Source organism: Pecten maximus, chromosome 8 (genome assembly GCF_902652985.1).
Source record: "Pecten maximus chromosome 8, xPecMax1.1, whole genome shotgun sequence".
NCBI lineage: Eukaryota > Metazoa > Mollusca > Bivalvia > Pectinida > Pectinidae > Pecten > Pecten maximus.
Genome location: NC_047022.1, coordinates 7,041,241 through 7,059,126, shown reverse-complemented (window position 1 = coordinate 7,059,126; position 17,886 = coordinate 7,041,241). Strand labels below are relative to the sequence as shown.

At 34.7% G+C, this 17,886-nt stretch overlaps 2 protein-coding genes across 3 annotated transcripts; one reads left to right on the top strand and one right to left on the bottom strand.

Annotated features, from left to right (window-relative positions):
- Positions 1 to 3,067: 3,067 nt before the first annotated feature.
- Positions 3,068 to 4,914, top strand: LOC117332413 (G-protein coupled receptor GRL101-like). The gene is made up of 3 exons (XM_033891302.1): positions 3,068 to 4,082; positions 4,300 to 4,432; positions 4,780 to 4,914. Exons 1-2 carry the CDS (start codon positions 3,119 to 3,121, stop codon positions 4,350 to 4,352), a joined length of 1,017 nt encoding a protein of 338 aa, XP_033747193.1. The 5' UTR covers positions 3,068 to 3,118; the 3' UTR covers positions 4,353 to 4,432; positions 4,780 to 4,914.
- Positions 4,915 to 10,659: 5,745 nt separating this feature from the next.
- On the bottom strand, positions 10,660 to 16,962 carry LOC117332410 (zinc finger protein 708-like). 2 transcript variants are annotated; one of them, XM_033891297.1, is made up of 3 exons: positions 16,729 to 16,962; positions 12,024 to 14,133; positions 10,660 to 11,993 (listed from the first exon to the last, which is right to left on the bottom strand). In XM_033891297.1, exons 2-3 carry the CDS (start codon positions 13,603 to 13,605, stop codon positions 11,602 to 11,604), a joined length of 1,974 nt encoding a protein of 657 aa, XP_033747188.1. In that variant the 5' UTR covers positions 13,606 to 14,133; positions 16,729 to 16,962; the 3' UTR covers positions 10,660 to 11,601. The 2 variants fall into 2 exon arrangements, with proteins under 2 accessions (XP_033747188.1, XP_033747187.1); XM_033891296.1 differs by having other exon boundaries at positions 10,661 to 14,133.
- Positions 16,963 to 17,886: the final 924 nt, after the last annotated feature.

Sequence of the window (17,886 nt, the reverse complement as noted above, 5' to 3'; positions counted from 1 at the left end):
TTTTCCCAGACAAATCAAACCACAGCTTTTAGCCAACTTTTCTGAAACTTGGTGGATGTGTTTATAATCAACGGCAGAACTGTATCTGAGTTATTTTCCGTCTATTTTTTACTGCAGAGCTGTCCCGTTTAGTAGTGAAATTATACTGACTATTTTCTAACTCCTGTCACAGTCTGCCTTTTGTTGAGTAACATAGCTGACGTAGTCAGTGTCTTAATGTTTTGGGAATCAGAATTTGGGAACGGGGAATCTATAATTACTTAAAGTATCATCAATTCATAAACAGGTTGAACGTGGTATGTAAATACACAAAAGGCAATTTTTCTCACATATAATCATTCTTCAGTATATAGTTTTCTTGAATATGTATGTACGATTTGAAAATACAAAATTTCCATATTGTTTGAAATGATCTAACACAAAGGCTCCCAAATACATGTTTGTCAGTATACGGCTCCCTTTTATTAACGTAGCACAGCGCATTGGGACATCACAAACGTGTATATTTAATCACACATGTATGATTTTAAGTAGGTAGTTGAATGTCATGCATTCCTAACCCGTGACATAAATTCCACTTTGTTCATGGAAATACGGAGATGAATCAAGGCAACAGTCTTAGTTTTGTCGTCTTGGCAAGTTAATTATCAGGACAAAGATACTTCAATACCATAACATTGTTACCTAATATCATTATTAAAAACCCCATTATATGTTCCCGTAGCTTATCCTTAATGAATGTTTTATTGCTATTGTTTGATGATCAATTTGACTTGGACCTCAGTTTACATGACATTCCTAGAATTTACAGTAAAAAATACGCAACTCCAATGCCATGGTATCATAGTATGATTCTATTATTATAGCAATCGTGAATTAAACTATTTTGGAAACTAATTATCAGCTGAAATGGTGAAGATATCATATCATAATGTTTCATTTGATATTGTGACTGTTGTTTCATTACCATCTTACCAGCTGACAGTAACTGGGGCATTTTGACCCGGTGATAGCATGTCCCCTAAAAGAGCGAGAAACTGCTAGAGAAGACCGATATTAGACAGTTATACTTTTTGAGTTAGTGTGATGGCTTTTTCTACGAACGTGTTACGATAGTTATACATTTACACTCTAACGAAAATTATTTCTTGGATGTTACTTTCAGGTCTAAGAACAGAGAATACACATTTTTGTCATTATGCCGTTTGAGGAAGACAACAAATTAACATTAATCTGTGATGTCTTAATATTTTAAAATAACTATTAATGTAATCAACGATACTGAACCCGAGAATAAAAACACTTGATGGAAAAATGATATCGTTATATTATACATTTTGAATTTTTACAAATCTAAAAAAAATGATACCCAACATTTTCAAAATCCGCTATCAGACGTGTATACCGTTTTATCCTGGGATTTTAAAGTAGTAAACATAACTTGTATCATTGTATGGTGCTTTTCAGGGCGTCCACATGACTCTGGGGAAGACACATGTCCGCCTGGAACATATCGTCATCTTGTGGAATACAAATATTGTATTTATTGCCCAGAAAACGGAACAGGAATCGATTGTGGTACGTTTGCCCTTGATATCAAAACCAGAAACTTGAAATCGGAGTAGAATAGATAATGAAAGTAATATTTTTGGCATGCACATCTTCTTTATACATTTGTTTAATGTAAAATCTGGAAACTGAAGGAAGCCTGACAAGAAACACTAAAATCCATTTACCACTTAATTTTGACGTATAGAGTAAATCTTCACTCGAAAAAAACACTTAAAAATCAGGAACTATGACAAATGAAACTATGAACGAAACAAATAAAGGTATTGTTATACACTATGTAATTTGGCAGGATATACCGAATATTGAGTAAGAATAATTTATCATTTAATTTCCATGAATGAATCACATGAACGAAAGGAAAATACTAGAAAACATTGTTATCAAATAATTGATGATAGATAGATAGATAGATACATACATACATACATACATACATACATACATACATAGATGCATTGCAGTTGTTCACACTTTGTGTTTGTGTTTTTGTTACAGAACCGTACAACTGTACAGGGTCTTACAACTGCTCGTCCCTACCTGCATCGCCTCGGCGCTTGGACCTAGACCTCAACAACAATAACATAGGAGTTTTATCTAAATATGTATTCGTAGGACTGTCTAAACTTACCCATCTCAATCTGTCATACAACAACATAGCCATCCTCCACGATGTAGTATTCAATGGACTTTCAAAACTTATTTTTCTCGATTTATCCCACAATAATATAACAATCTTACCGCATAATATTTTTAATAGACTATCTCGACTCACCCGTCTTTATCTGTGTCATAATAGCTTAGAATTCCTTCCACAAAACGTTTTCCGTGGAATGTCAAAACTTAGTCGGCTACTTCTCTTCGACAATAACATATCCACATTACCAGATAACATTTTCCATGGACTTTCTAAACTTAAAGTTTTGCGCATGGCCCGCAATAACATAGACATCCTACCAGTTAACATTCTCCGTGGACTCCCGCAGCTCACCCTTTTCAGCCACAATACCAATAATGTAAAAATACTTCCACGTAATATTTTTGGGGGACTGGTTAAACTTACCCGCGTCTTTCTGAACCATAATAACATAAGCATACTACCAAATGACGTTTTTAGTGGACTGTCTAAACTGATTGCGATAAACCTGATCAATAATAGCATAACAACCCTGCCGAGCGATATATTCCACGGATTGCTACAACTTTCTGTCCTAAGGCTAGGTACAAATAAAATAGAAATTATACCCCAAAATATATTTAAGGGATTGTCTAAGCTAACCGTACTCGGTCTAGACGAAAATAACATCTCCGTGATAGATGCGAATGCATTTAGGGGACTGTCTAAACTCCAAATCTATACAACAACAAAATTGCTGTTCTTCCCGATAATGTGTTTACTGGAATCCGCACAAATGGTCATCCTCAAATACTAAAAAATGAATCATTAGTTCGACCTGTTATGCCATTTAACCTTCGATATGTAGACTTAGCAGATAACTTACTTACAAATTTACCACATCTGCCAGGTAGTCTTATAGAACTGAATGTCATGCGGAACAAGTTGGAGGTGGTAGAAAATATGTTTAAAGGGTTGAACAACTTGCGAAAGCTATATACAAACGTTCCGTTTATGTGTTGCGTTATACCGATATCTGTTGATGAAAATAACTGTATTGATACACAATATAAATTATGGCAATGTCTTAAGGATGCTGATTTATGTAAATCAAAAGTGGATGCGATATCTTCTTGTTCTGCGCTAGTGGGATCAACTGTACTTCGAACATTTCTTTGGATAATTGGAATATGTGCTTTAATTGGAAACCTTGTCGTCATATTTTACAGACTTTTCCTCGACAGAGATAGTACAACGAAGAATTATTCAATCTTCGCGCTGAATTTGGCGATTTCGGATGTATTTATGGGCATTTACCTACTAATCATAGGTATGTCTGACGCCTATTACAACGGTGTATATGCCTGGAACGACCAGAAATGGAGAAACAGCATTTTATGTACCACGGCAGGTGTATTATCTAGTGTATCCAGTGAGATGTCGACATTTCTAATCCTTATGGTGACAGTGGATAGATTAATCGTCATCATGTTCCCCATGTCCCGTCTCTCTGGATGGAGCATCTCATGGAAACAGGCTTTAGTTGTATCCATGTCCCTATGGACTGTTGCTATCACATTTGCAGTCGTCCCAATCATCGCTGTACCATCTTACTTTAAAGGAGAATTCTACTCGCAGTCAAGTGTTTGTCTAGCACTGCCTCTTACAGGCGATCAACGGTCAGGGACGGGCTATTCCTTCGCAGTGTTTGTTTGTCTAAATGGTCTTATATTTCTTATTATTTTCGTAAATCAGCTTTGTATGTGCAAAAGTTTGAGAAAAAGTGGTCTCGGTATTGCCTCTTCACAAAGTCGCCAAAGAGAGAGGACGGTAGCGATTACCCTGTTCTTTGTGGTGATGACAGACCTTTGCTGCTGGTTTCCCATAGGTGTCATGGGTAAGTTTCTAAAAAAAGCATATGCTATCTGATTTGATGATACAAATAATGATGGAAAAGCCAAATCAATACACTGTTGACTTTGGTCAAATTTCATACAAGTTACAGCTATTCAGGAAGGGTTGAGGCACTTCATGTATACCCATTTAACATTTGTTCAGGGATGCTTATTTATATTATAACCCGGAAGTAACAAAATAAATGTGATTCATTATAGGTGTGGTATCCAGATATGGAGTAAGAATCCAGATGGCGTTTATGCCTGGGTGATGGTTTTCGTATTGCCTTTCAACGCTGCTATTAACCCGTTTCTGTACACTGCCACAGCTGTTTGGAGGAGAAGACAACAAGTGAGTGTATTTATATGTATATGAACGCCTAGAATCTGTTATAAAATTATATAATTCTGTGTGTCCTTTCACCTTGAAATCGAATTGTTCGATTGATAGGAATTAAATTAACGAAGAAGTAATTATAATCGCCCTCAGAGACAACTCTGTGTGAAGTAATTCAAAAGAGCGAAAGAATCGATGCAGAGTTTGTATTAAAATACTTCTATGAATAAAGCATACACTGTGTCATCAGAAATTGTAACAAAGGCAGAGTTTGTACTGTAGTACCTATTATTGTTCATTGACACTTCAATAGCTGCTTGGAATGATTTTATAACGTTACGAACCGTACTTTATCTTTACAGACACCAACTCCAGTGACGACACAGATGCGTTTTGAAAGGCCTCCAGCCATCTCCAGGGACTAGACAGAACATTGTCACAGGATCATTTCACAAAAGAAATTATATATACAAGAAGGACATATATATATGTATGTGTGTTTGTATGCGAAAACAAACGTTGTCTGAAAAAAAGTAGCTAGAAAGTTACCATGACGATGATGCAGGGACCAACGAGGCTCACTTCTTCGCAACTCGCACTTTGCAACTCGCAACTGGAAATAATCCCTCTGAACCAACACACTTATGATATAGGAGTGCGTTATTAAGACAAGATTATCCATTGTTCAGTGTTTCTGAGGAACTCATGACTAGTCAGACTCAATTTGGAAGGATTTGTAGAGCAAGACCTTGTAGAAACATGCTACAGGTATTAGAAATATTAAGTCGTTAAGGTAAAGTGGATTTCACTATTCTACTGTAAACAGAAATATGTAGGTAGATAATGTTTTATACTTAATTACATGTTCATGAATATATACACGATCAGCACATCAGCTGTTGAAGCCTCTCTTTTTTATAATAATTATCTAGAGTCACGTCAAATCCACCTATAAAAATCTGAATAAGACGTCAACCAACCTTGCGCACGCCAAATTACATGTCCTTGTTAAGCAAATGTCAAAACATTGCACTAACAATTAACGGTCTTTTTTACGTTCAACATATCTTTGATTTTTAATCTTACCTTGACACTGTACGTCATTTATATGCGTCAGCAACCATTACGACGAATCGACTTTTGGCTTCTGAACGGTGACGTTCATTGCCATTCTGTCTTTATTCAGAACAAATCCGTTCGCGTATGTGTGCTTTCGCGGGTCATTCGATCGCATATAGAGAATATATCACCATATTAGAGATTCCAGTAATCAGTGGGTACTTTCTCAGTTTTAATTGAAATCACGAAGAAAAGTATTTATTCTAATCATAGGATATATAGTCCATCATCAACTAAAACCTTTTTGTAACTTTGTCACAATTAATATGCTATGAAAAGAAAGAGAGGCTTTAATGTTAGCTATTTGAGAAAGATCATCTGGATACTTGCATAATTAATCAGCTAATTGAAAGCAAATATTGATCACATAGGAGAAAACTTACTTGATTTCCGACTTAATGATAGAGAAACATACTGAAGAAAAAATATTTCGTGGGTATTACCAGGTTATTGATATCTTACATTTTAAAAGTGATTGTATTCGTTTTTGAACAATATATATTATCTGTAAGAAGAAAGAACATGCATCGTTGTTCACCTAAACAAAAATAGTAATAGTAAATATGATGTTAAACAATGGAAAACATAAAAAAGAATCATTTATTTTATTGCAATCCGATTATATATCTAGTAACCTACAAAACATAAAAACCTTTTTTAAAACAAATAATCGATATAAAAGCGATTATCTAAATAGCGGTCACTATATACAAAATAGAGCAACACTAAAGGAGGTTATGGCGATGCACATGTCAATACATTTGTGCAACCAAGTTAGCTTCGTCATGTTTACGACGGAAAACGCCGGTTCCTTATCAATTTCATGGAAAAGGTTTCGTTGCTGGAATTATTGTGTGAAGTTTATTCTTGTGTTGGAAACTCTATATAAATTGTACTACGCTATGGCTTTTAATAAATATTTCTTACTCATATTATGTATAATCTGACTCCTTTGTTAACCTTTGTAGTTGTGGCTATACAGAAGGTCAAGGCCGATTCGGTATACCATATCTTATCCAGATCTTACCTATGTGTGGGGGAAGGTTGAAACAAACAAGAAGATAGCAGCTGGAAATTTTGAACTTGAATTGAATTTTTGTTATTTATGTGATTTGATAATAAAACATAAAACGTAACAATTCAAATGATTTAACTTCTAGGTTAAGCTCCGTAGTAAAGCTGGATATGTAAAGGCCAGTTGTGGTTCTGTCAACAATGATAGCTCATGATTCAATGGTATAGTAGTGCTCTCTCTAAAAAAAGAAAACGGTCCGATTGAACACCTTAAATCAATCGGGGAATTTGTCTTGTTCAACGAAACCTTGTTTTAGGTTCAAGTTGTCAAAACAAATACATTTTCATTTTCGTGACGATAACATCAAATTCTGTAAAATCATAATGGTATGACTTTTAGCACCAAACATTGTCGGATCAAACTTCCAATCAATATGTGTAATTGGACATGTTTGACATTAACAGTCACGGTCGTTTCCCTTAGTGCCGATAATATTGTAACGTTGAGGAGTATTGTTACATGAGATCAGTGTATTCTCTGATCATCGAAATGTCACAAAACCAAAATCTAGTATTAAAAGATCCCGCACACATCAGCAAATCTAGAGTAATTTATTTGACGTGTTCTTATCAAACAATTTATCATTATACTTGCTAAAATCATCGCCATGCTTTACGGCACAATAGAAAGTCACGGTATCAGATGCAAATTAGCGTAATGTATCAAAATTGTTTTCCGAATACTACATTGATCGACGATTAGCATATTAAGTTTCAGTTACGTAGGTTACAGAGAGAGTATGAAAAAAAGGTGTCTTCAATCATTTTCAAGACAGAAATAATACTGCCTGTTTGTTTTGCCGAGGCCTATAACAAAAAGCATTATATCACTACACAATGTATGCAATGGTTTTTGGTCTAAACAGTCCGCACAGGACGAAATGAGATGTGATATTGAAATCCAAAATCCCGCCGTGAGCCTCGCATGCTAATACCTGAATCCAAAACAACTGCTATAAATATTAGTCAATCAGACGCCAGTACAAACTCACTCCGTACAGTAAATATGGCAGATGATGGAACCAAATAGAGTTTTCGAAATAAACGACCTTGACCCAGATTTAAGATCAGGGGATTCATCATGTCACGGAAATATTTGTAGTGAAGAACACGTGATATATGTCTCACCGAAACCTATTTTTTAGAAAAATGGTTCAATACATGTATTATCTATCCATACAAAATGGTAATGAAGGGCCGACACGATGACGCTTTGGTAACCCTCCATATTTTTATCACTTTGACATGAGTCCAATATAAGTCGGCCCATATTCGATGTTTTAAAAGCCGATAAAACAACAGAAACTTTCGGATTACTGTAGCCACACGCAGTAATGACACATCAATCTAGCCGAAAACAAAGAAATCCTAATGAAGTTTTGTGTGTGCTCTCAGAATTGCTGCTTCAGTTACATATGCGCATATCTCCAGTCATTTATGTGCTCGATTTTTGGTTAGGTACGCACTGCACACTTGGTATTACACATTCACTTTCATCTGTTATCTACGACATCGAATTGTTTACGTAGCTGCCTCTGACCAGATATTTGCATGATCCATAAGCTCTAAGCTTCAAAATGTAAGTTTATGGTATACTAATCACAAGACATTAGCAGTAAACTTTACTAAAGTTGTAAAGTATGAAGACTGAAAACTGAGAAATTGTTTTCCTGTTTGTAAACTCAACGCTGCTTATCTTTTCGATACCCAAACATGACGTCGGCCGTACAGCTACATAAGCAACCTATTGAACTATGCAGCTGGAATGCCAATATCCACGCATGTGGGTTAATGTTGCGTCCCGTTTTGTTGCTCATTAGTGTATTCATGTAAAATATACATTGTTGTACATTGTTGCAACTTGTACATTCCAATGACGTCACATTGTTTACAGATCCCGCGTTGTGTCTGCACTGTCTGACACGAAGGCTTCATTCTGTGTTTTTAAATGTTTTTGTTAGTTTTCTGATAATTCAATTGATCAGGTATGATTAAACAACCCCAATCAATATGAGGTGTGAATGTAATTTTAAGTTTAAACCGCATGTTGCGAAAAATACTTCAACTTTCACTTTGTCAGTGCATTCGTGATCGCAGCTTCGATCGGCTGTCATGGCAACGACGAGGACGGTGGTTTCATCACAGTGACGAATTTACAAACTTGCACGTGTACAGCCGAAAACTTCTAACTATACCTTATGTCTTTGGAAATCATCTGTAGTTAATTAATTGAATTAATTACGATCCATTGCATTCGTTTATTAACGTTTGTTCGTTTCTATATGCCGATTTCGATACTTAAAACACTGAAGAGTTCCAATATTGGAGAATGAACATTAACACTTGCTCTATGAATCGTCCTAGAGCACCCGACTACCCTAAATCAATACTTATGAAACAGGTAAGAGCGTGAAGGTAATTGTATGAGAACAACGAAAAGTGCTATACATTCTTACGAAAATGACAAACATCGTCAAAATTACTTAAAAAGTAGTCAATTAATCGGCACTTCTCCAATTAACACCAGTTTATAACGCCGTTATGTAACCATACTTGAATAAATAGAAGAATGTACAGCACTTTTTCTCGGTTTCTTAGCACGATGAATAAGTGTATCATATCTGTTTGTACGACAAAATACGTTGGTCGGGTGCTCTGGCCATATTTACCGACCAAGTGTTAATGTAGTCCTTCGTGCCGGTCACGTGGCCACGCGAGAACACGAGGAACGACGAAAACATCCCGATAAAGACGTTGGACACCTAACATTAAAATCCGATCAAAAAAACAAACAGAACTAACCGGGAAATCATTAAATATTGAATTTATATTAAAACATGACGTTTTTTGTTCTTTTTGATTATAAATGCAACATTAACCCATATGCGCATACAGCCAGTAAACGAAGTATACATTGTTTTAAAGTCTATATACATGTATCTATAGAATGTCCTTTTTTCTACATAGGCTGATTGTATTTATAAACAATCGTCGTTTAATGAGTATGAAATGAACATATCAATTTAGACATTTTAACCTGGGCACACTGACACGACTTCCGCAAAAATAGCTATTAGACTATTTACATGTATCTGAAATGCTCACATCCGTTAACCATTACATACATTCTTTGTTTTGTGGTGGCAGTTTACAGTAGAATCGATTGGCCATTGGAAACTTCTTAAGCATTTTAATTAGCATAGAAAAAAGAAAATAAACTAATTAAATAGTTAAATCATCAATAATGAAGTAGCATATACAGGCTTCACAATTGTTAAAGAAATGTACCAGGTAAGATAGCAGAAAAAACCTTAATAATTAACATATATCAAAACACTATTGATTCTGTAATTGGAATTAGGGTATTTCATGGGAAATATGTGTCTGGAAAAGAGAACTGTGTCGGAATTTCTGTCATTTTTAGTCAAAAATCTTTATATTTTTTGCAATTGTTTAGGTTGTTTGAAGAGGTTACCATAGTTTTAACATGTCTGGAAGATATAGAAAAAAAATCACATATCCTTCACAGCTGTATTGAAATTGCAAATGTCTAATAGATTACAAATTTACATACTTTAGTATAAATACGAGGGCTGATTGATATGTTGCCTCATATTGAAGGTTTTGAACTTTGGCGGACATTTAAGCATTGCTGTCATTTTTTTTTTTTTTTTTTAGTTTCATCGGGGTACGAAACAAATTTTGTTTGCAAACTGTATGAATCCGAGTAGCGGATTCTTACAGAAGTTTGCAAACAAAATTTGTAGCGGATTCTTACAGAAGTTTGCAAACAAAATTTGTTTCATACCCCGATGAAACTAAAAAAAAATGACATCAACGCTTATAATTAATTTTTGAAAATGATTTTCTAATTCAAAACATGTTTTATGTACAATTTTACTGGTTTTTAATGGGATTTTTTTTCTCAAATCAATACGCAACGTCAATTGTCGTATTGTGACGTCACATTTTCCGCGCCATTCTCGGAATTTCTTTCATAGAAGAAAGAAAAGAATTTTTCGACCAATCACATTTGAGTATTTACCATGGAAACAATAAAAAAAAAACAAAAAAAAACACCGAGGCAATTGCCATCCCAGCTGATGGAATAGTCTTTGCCTTCATTGGCGGAGGAGAGCAAGGGTGCTTCTAATGATTCGATTGTTGTTTGGTATCTAGGGTCAAATAATGAACCTGTGTTTCATCCATAGTGACAAATATCTGATCAAAATTGGCATGATCTGCCTCAATAAGGTACAGATTACGATGGTAACAGCAAAGTTATGTTGTGCAATATGTTTTAACCACATAAGGTTCCTTTATTCTTCTAAAACTTGCATTATACGCTTATTTGCCAACATTTACAGTTATCTTTCGTAGATGATACCCCTCTTTTCTATTCGACAAATAAATCATTGATTTTATTCGAATCTACAAAAATTAAGGCCCTACATACCTCAAATGGACAACTTCCATTTGTCTCGTCGTTCACATTAGACAATTCTCCGATCAAAATCATTAACATAGTGATACATAGTGATAACATAATGAACATTAAAATCTATGATAAGTACGACCAGGGTGTTATCGAGGAATATTATTTCACTGATTCGGTTATCTATTACGGGTGCAAAAACTGACATCTCATTTTATCCTTTCGGAATGATGCTTTTTAAAATTCATTGTATAAGATAAGATATAATAGGACTCTGCCGAGACCAAGCCACCAGTTCGTCGAATACTGGTACTGGAGTACTGCATGTTCGAATAAATGGTGTTTTATAGTGTTCTACACACTACCCAGTTACCAGCATTTATCGTTATTCGTTTTCAGCCACCTTACACCATGAAAATTATAAATTGTATTCATCCTTATTCACCTTCCAGTCTGTATTCCATAGTAATGCTGTACCATATTCTCAACGCTATACGTAATCACCGGAACACCTTCCTCCGTCTTTATGATCTTCATTCCGGGATACATTACATTACTATCGTACGTGTATGTATCCTACATATATATCAGTACCTACATCATAAGCCCCAGCAACACTAGTACTGGTGGTACCGCTATCACGTGTGTCAATACTGCAAATGGCAGTAGCGTTTACTTTAGTTGTCTCTCTTACACTGACATTCTTGCTTGCACTGACAGTCTCATTAATATTGACAGTCTCCATAACGCCGATTTTCTCGCTAGTACAGGTAGTCTTACAAACACTGACAGGTTCTTCAACACAAGTTTCATCACTCATTTCAAAGTTTTGTTTAGTGTAATTTGCAGTGTTTTGTGATATTGAAGGAATTTGTTGTAGGGACACTGATTTAACCTTATCACCACTACAGTTGATCTGATCCGTTGTAACTGCCGTGTCATAAGTTGCCTTATTACACATGCCCCCGGTATGTGTTGTTTTATGTCTTTTACAAGCTGATGGTTGACTGAATTCTTCACCACAGACATCACATTTGATAGAATTATGTGTGGCATGTGCTATCCGATGTCGGTTAAGAGTTGAAGTCTGACCGAATCCACTTCCGCAAATATCACATTTGTAGGGTTTCTCTCCAGTATGTGTTATTTTATGTGTTTTCAGATGATATGATCGTCTAAATCCCTTACCACAAACATCACAAGTATAAGGTTTTTCTCCCGTATGTGTAACCCGATGTCGTTTGAGATGAGATGCCTGACAAAATCCCTTACCACAAATATCGCATGTGTGAGGTTTCTCTCCAGTATGTGTTATTTTATGTGTTTTCAGATGATATGATCGTCTAAATCCCTTACCGCAAACATCACAAGTATAAGGTTTTTCTCCCGTATGTATCTTCCGATGTTGACTAACATAGCATGCATGACTGAATCCCTTACCACAAACATCACAAGTATAAGGTTTTTCTCCCGTATGTGTAACCCGATGTCGTTTAAGATGAGATGCCTGAAAAAATCCCTTACCACAAATATCACATGTGTGGGGTTTCTCTCCGGTATGTGTTATTTGATGTCGCTTAAGTAAATATGAGTTAGGAAATGCCTTACCACAAACATCACATTTGTAAGATTTCTCTCCAGTATGAGTTATCAGATGTCGACTTAAATAACTTGTCTCACTGAATACCTTTCCACATACATCACATGTGTAAGGTTTCTCTCCAGTATGTGCGATTTTATGGCTCTTGAGTAAATAAACGTAACTAAATGCCTTACCACAAATATCACATTTGTGAAGTTTTTCTCTGCTTTGGGTTATCTTATGTCCCTTTGGACCTATTTTCTGGCCTAATCCTTTGCTATCAGTATTCCATTGTAAAGAGTTATCTCTAGTATGTGTTATCAAATGTTGTTTAAGGGAAAATGGCTGACTAAATCTCTTACCACAAACATCGCAAGTATTTGGTTTCTCTCCAGTATGTGTCATGTTATGTCGCTTTAGTAAATAAACGTAACTAAATCCCTTTCCACAAACATCGCATTTGTAAGGTTTCTCTCCGGTATGTGTTGTCCGATGTCGGTAGAGATTAGATTTCCTACGAAATCCTTCACCACAAATATCGCATGTGAATGGTTTTTCTCTAGTATGTGTTATTTTGTGATATTTTAGATCATATGATCGTCTATATTCTTTATCACAAATATCGCATTTGTAATGTTTCTCTCTTGTATGGGCCTTCCGATGTAAGTACAGAGCTGATTTCCGACCGAATCCCCTACCACAAACACCACATTTGTAAGGTTTCTCACCAATATGATCTACCCGATGATGGCTGAGATCTGATTTAAGACCAAATCCTTTACCACAGATATCGCATATGTGGGTCTTTTCTCCAGTATGTCCGATTTCATGTTTCTTGAGAAATGATAATAGTTTAAATTTCTTATCACAGAAATCGCACTTGTAAGGTTTTTCGTTGGTAAGTGCAACCAAATGTCGGTTAGTATATGATTTCAGATCGAATCCTTTGCCACATATATCGTACTTTATTAGGTCCATATTTTCGGGTTGCCTTTTTATGAATCAGAAAATCAGGAAATGTCACATTCGTAAACCGTCTTTCTAGTGGTGTATCTTAAACTGAGATAAATGATGAAATACACCTATATCCCAATTGTAAGACATCTCATCAGTAGGTGTGTCTGATGAGTTAATTCAAGACTATAACTATATGCTTAATATCTTACTAGGTGTAAACAAATGTAAGATTTCTGATGTATATGTTCTGATATGTATGTTAAGTACTTAATCTCCTTCCACATGAGTCCTCCTGATAAGTATTCTCTCCGTTATATGCTATTTTTAATGCTCGAGGTTGAAAGACTGGAAGAAAGTCTTACTATAATAGGCATACTAGTAAACGATCTCTCTTACTTCTGTCTTGTAATAAAATGAATCAATCCATTCCTTAAGAGACCTTGTACTACTTTCATGACGTCTGTCATTCGGGATATCTGTTGTTCAATGGCCGTTAATATCACACCTCTTCAAATACAAGATGGAATCACTGAATTTTGCGATGAATATCTGAAACAGAACAAAGCTAAACGTCAATGGGCTGTTGCTTAGTTTTCAATCGGGTTTCCTTAGAAAATATCAAAATTAAGAAGCATTTTGACCAAAGTTGAAATACATACAAAATGCCATAATTTCGATATGGTACGGAAATTAGAATTGTAAATTAATCTTACAGCAACAGTTTCGCTCGCTTCCTTTTTATTCGATTAATTTTATTAAATGAGGTCTAATTATATCATAATGTGTTTCTTTATTCACTTTCAATTTCTTACTCCGGGAACTTCATTTTAATGCAATACAGTTTATTTATTTACCTATAAAATTGTCATATCATCAATATACTGAAATCCTTATTTTGAACCAGCTTATCCTGCCGAACTGTTTAATTTGAATGCACATGCTATCATTCACTGTTCAATATAGATCATGCGATTTTTACAAAGATAGTTATCCTGACGAAAGACAATTATGTTATATTCCTTAATCATCTCTTCGAAAGATTTCTTTTCTTTGCTATAATTGTTTTATCTACATACATAATTTAATGCTCTTTGCAATACGTTCTCATTAGAAATATATAATTTGATATTTTCTTTGATATTATTATCCTATCGGAATATATCCTGTTTCCTACGACACGGAAAAGTTGGATTTGCCTGTATGCATCTATTGAGAACAAAACCAGCGTCAGATAAACGTAATCATAGTAATACGTAACGGAAATATAACTATCATCGGAATACTAAAAAAAGAATAGATAACAAACGAACAGATAAAACTTACATTAATACGACGTAGCGCATTGATATTTAGTACTGAATTTGTTATTTTATGACTCGGTTCTTTATTCGTTTCTTGTTTGGTAGACTTTTAAGAAAATGTACTACATTTCATAATTTAGAGCATCATATATCATTATCCAAGCCATCCACGCTGTGTCACCACCGGCCAACATAGTATATTTACCTGATCAAGTGTTACCCTGTCAATATGCTTTCAGTATGCATATTACCGATTTCGTCTCTATTTTTGTAGGATTGATTTGCCAGAGGTCGTTGTCAGAATGACCAACCATACTTAATAGCTTGAGGAATACACAATGCCTTTTTAAAAAATTGCGATTTAAAATAAAAATCACTAAAATTAACGGAAACCGAATTTCGTAGCCATTCTCGGCTGTGAGCCTGACATCTCTGCCATGTTGTTCCACGTTAAAATAGTGCGTAAGATAATATAAAACCAGACAAGAATAATAAATATACTACTATTATATAATGATAATACATATTACACTTGTTGCAATTTGTTTCCTGAGACAGATGGTTTATTTTACATTATTTTATTTGGCGAAGTCGCATATATGTGTTACTGCTATATTCATACGCCAGTTGGCAGTTATGAGCCGGTAAAGTTTACCTATTGTTGGAAAGGTCATATTGAGGCAATACCAATTGGTGGTAAATATATCAATATAAAATTATATATATTCATATGCATTATTATATAAGCATTACTATATAATCATCAATCAAAATATATTTGTATATCACAATATAATTGCATATCAAAAAAGAGATATATAAATATATACAACTCTATAAAATATATAGAAAAAAAACAGGAACAAAAATGCCTTATATTATTATAGAATTAAATAACAATGTATAATGGTGTATTCATGTAGAAATATAGCATTGATTATTTCCTAGAATTTCGTCATGTGTCATGCTTTATTATAATTTATGCTATTAGATAAAAGTGCGTGCAAAAAAAGGTTCCTTATCATAACCATATCCTACTGAAGGACTGGATATATAATACGATGCTGGTTCAATCTGAAGTAAAATTACTTCAGACTTTAAATATAATCTAAGACACGTATTATTATTGCATCACCAATTGAAGTGTGAATAATAATCATATTAAAATTACAATGCTGTTATCAATAACTTCTACAAATGAAAGCTCTTGTAATAGAAGATTTCATGGATAATTTTCCATGTCTTGCTTCCTTGGTTATGTGGCCTGTGGTGAGTGCGTGACTTAGAGTGTTTGATTAGGGTTGTTGATGCTGCGCTGGTATAGGATAAATAGAATGCCCGCTGTGACCCCCGTGGTGATTTCTTTCGCTTAGAGGGACGAGGTAATAATTCATCACGCTGGCAACTATGAGGGGGCTGGTCCTAATTATTAGAATGATGTGCATTGTGTCTGTTTGGTTATTGGATGTTGTGGTCAGTATGAGTATTCTGTTAGCGTTCTGATGCTTGTAAGTGTATTTGTTTTCAACTCTTTTGGTGGTGTATTTGCATGTGTTTGATCTGTGTATATGTGTGTTACCTTAGTTGCATCTATTTCTCTAAGTTAGCTTGTCTCTGACGCTGTGGATGTCTTAAAACTGATAATAGTTTGGAAGGAAATGGGCGGTCCTTCGATCGTAAATAAAATTGGTAAAACTAGTTGCATTGGCCGTGAAAAAACTTTTATATCATGATAAAAAAAGAGCTTGCTGTGGTGGTGCATCGGTCAAGGTGAAATACAGATAGATATAATCTGATATTTAAAAGTAATGTTTGAAAAATAAAGTCAAACAAATAAACGTACCTTGAATCTTTATCAGTGTATAGTGGTGTCCTTCTATTGTGAGTCCGATCCCGGGTTCATTTTCGTCACCGGCGCAAATAAAGTGAACTCACTGTCGTAGATGTTGTTGTAGTTGTTGAGTGTGGAAGAATGACAAACTTGTATGTTCTTCTGTTTAGTGGTGCAGGTGAAGGTGAACAGTGTTGTATCCGCACAATGTACGGCTAGAAGTGGCAATGATACAAGCAGAAAATGGTACCTGTATACTACTAAGATGTGCATCGACCCGACAGATAAGTTCCCCCCGACTAAATATGGTCATGGGGCTCGTGACCTGAAGTATACTTGTAATTACCACATTAATTGGCACTACAAGGAGATAATTAAGTACAGGCAGTATTACATGAATATCGTTTAGACATAATCCACGTAGTTTAGATAACTGTTGTTTATCTAATTACTGGAAAATTAGCTTACACGTGTACATGTAGATCTGGTTATTAACAGGCTGCTAGTGTAATTATACAAACTGCTACTGAAGATGTTACAGTACACATGAAGCCAGGCAATGTGCAATAAGCGTGGATCAACGACTTTACTGAATCAGGGCTACACGTGTAGGATATCGGTTATACTGTGGAAATTTTGATGTTACATGTACATTATGTACGCATTAATATTCTTGGATTTTTTTTAAAATAAGGAACTCATCCTAGTTTTAAAAATATGTAGTAATATCATCTGACTATGAATAACGGTTTATGCAATTTATTTTAAATTGTTTATCAATGTATCAATGTATCGATGGATAAGCATTATGATATAAAACTACAAATTAACATAGACTCAAATACATATAAATATTATATTGCATACAATACATTTCAAAAGTATATTATATAATCTATATTGGACATGCAAGAATAATAATTTATTTGATAAAATAAAGCAATAATACTAGTATTTTGTCAAGTTTGACAATCAATATGAAATTGGATGTTTATTATATCTAACATGAACATCATGATTGAAATTGACTATTGTTTTAATAATTGCGTTACTTAGAATGTTTTTATTTGTCATTTTAAATGGAATATTAACATTTTGAGAATAAACATAACTTTAGTTACATACTTTCTCATACTATATCGAAATGATTTAAAAACAGAAATAGAAGTC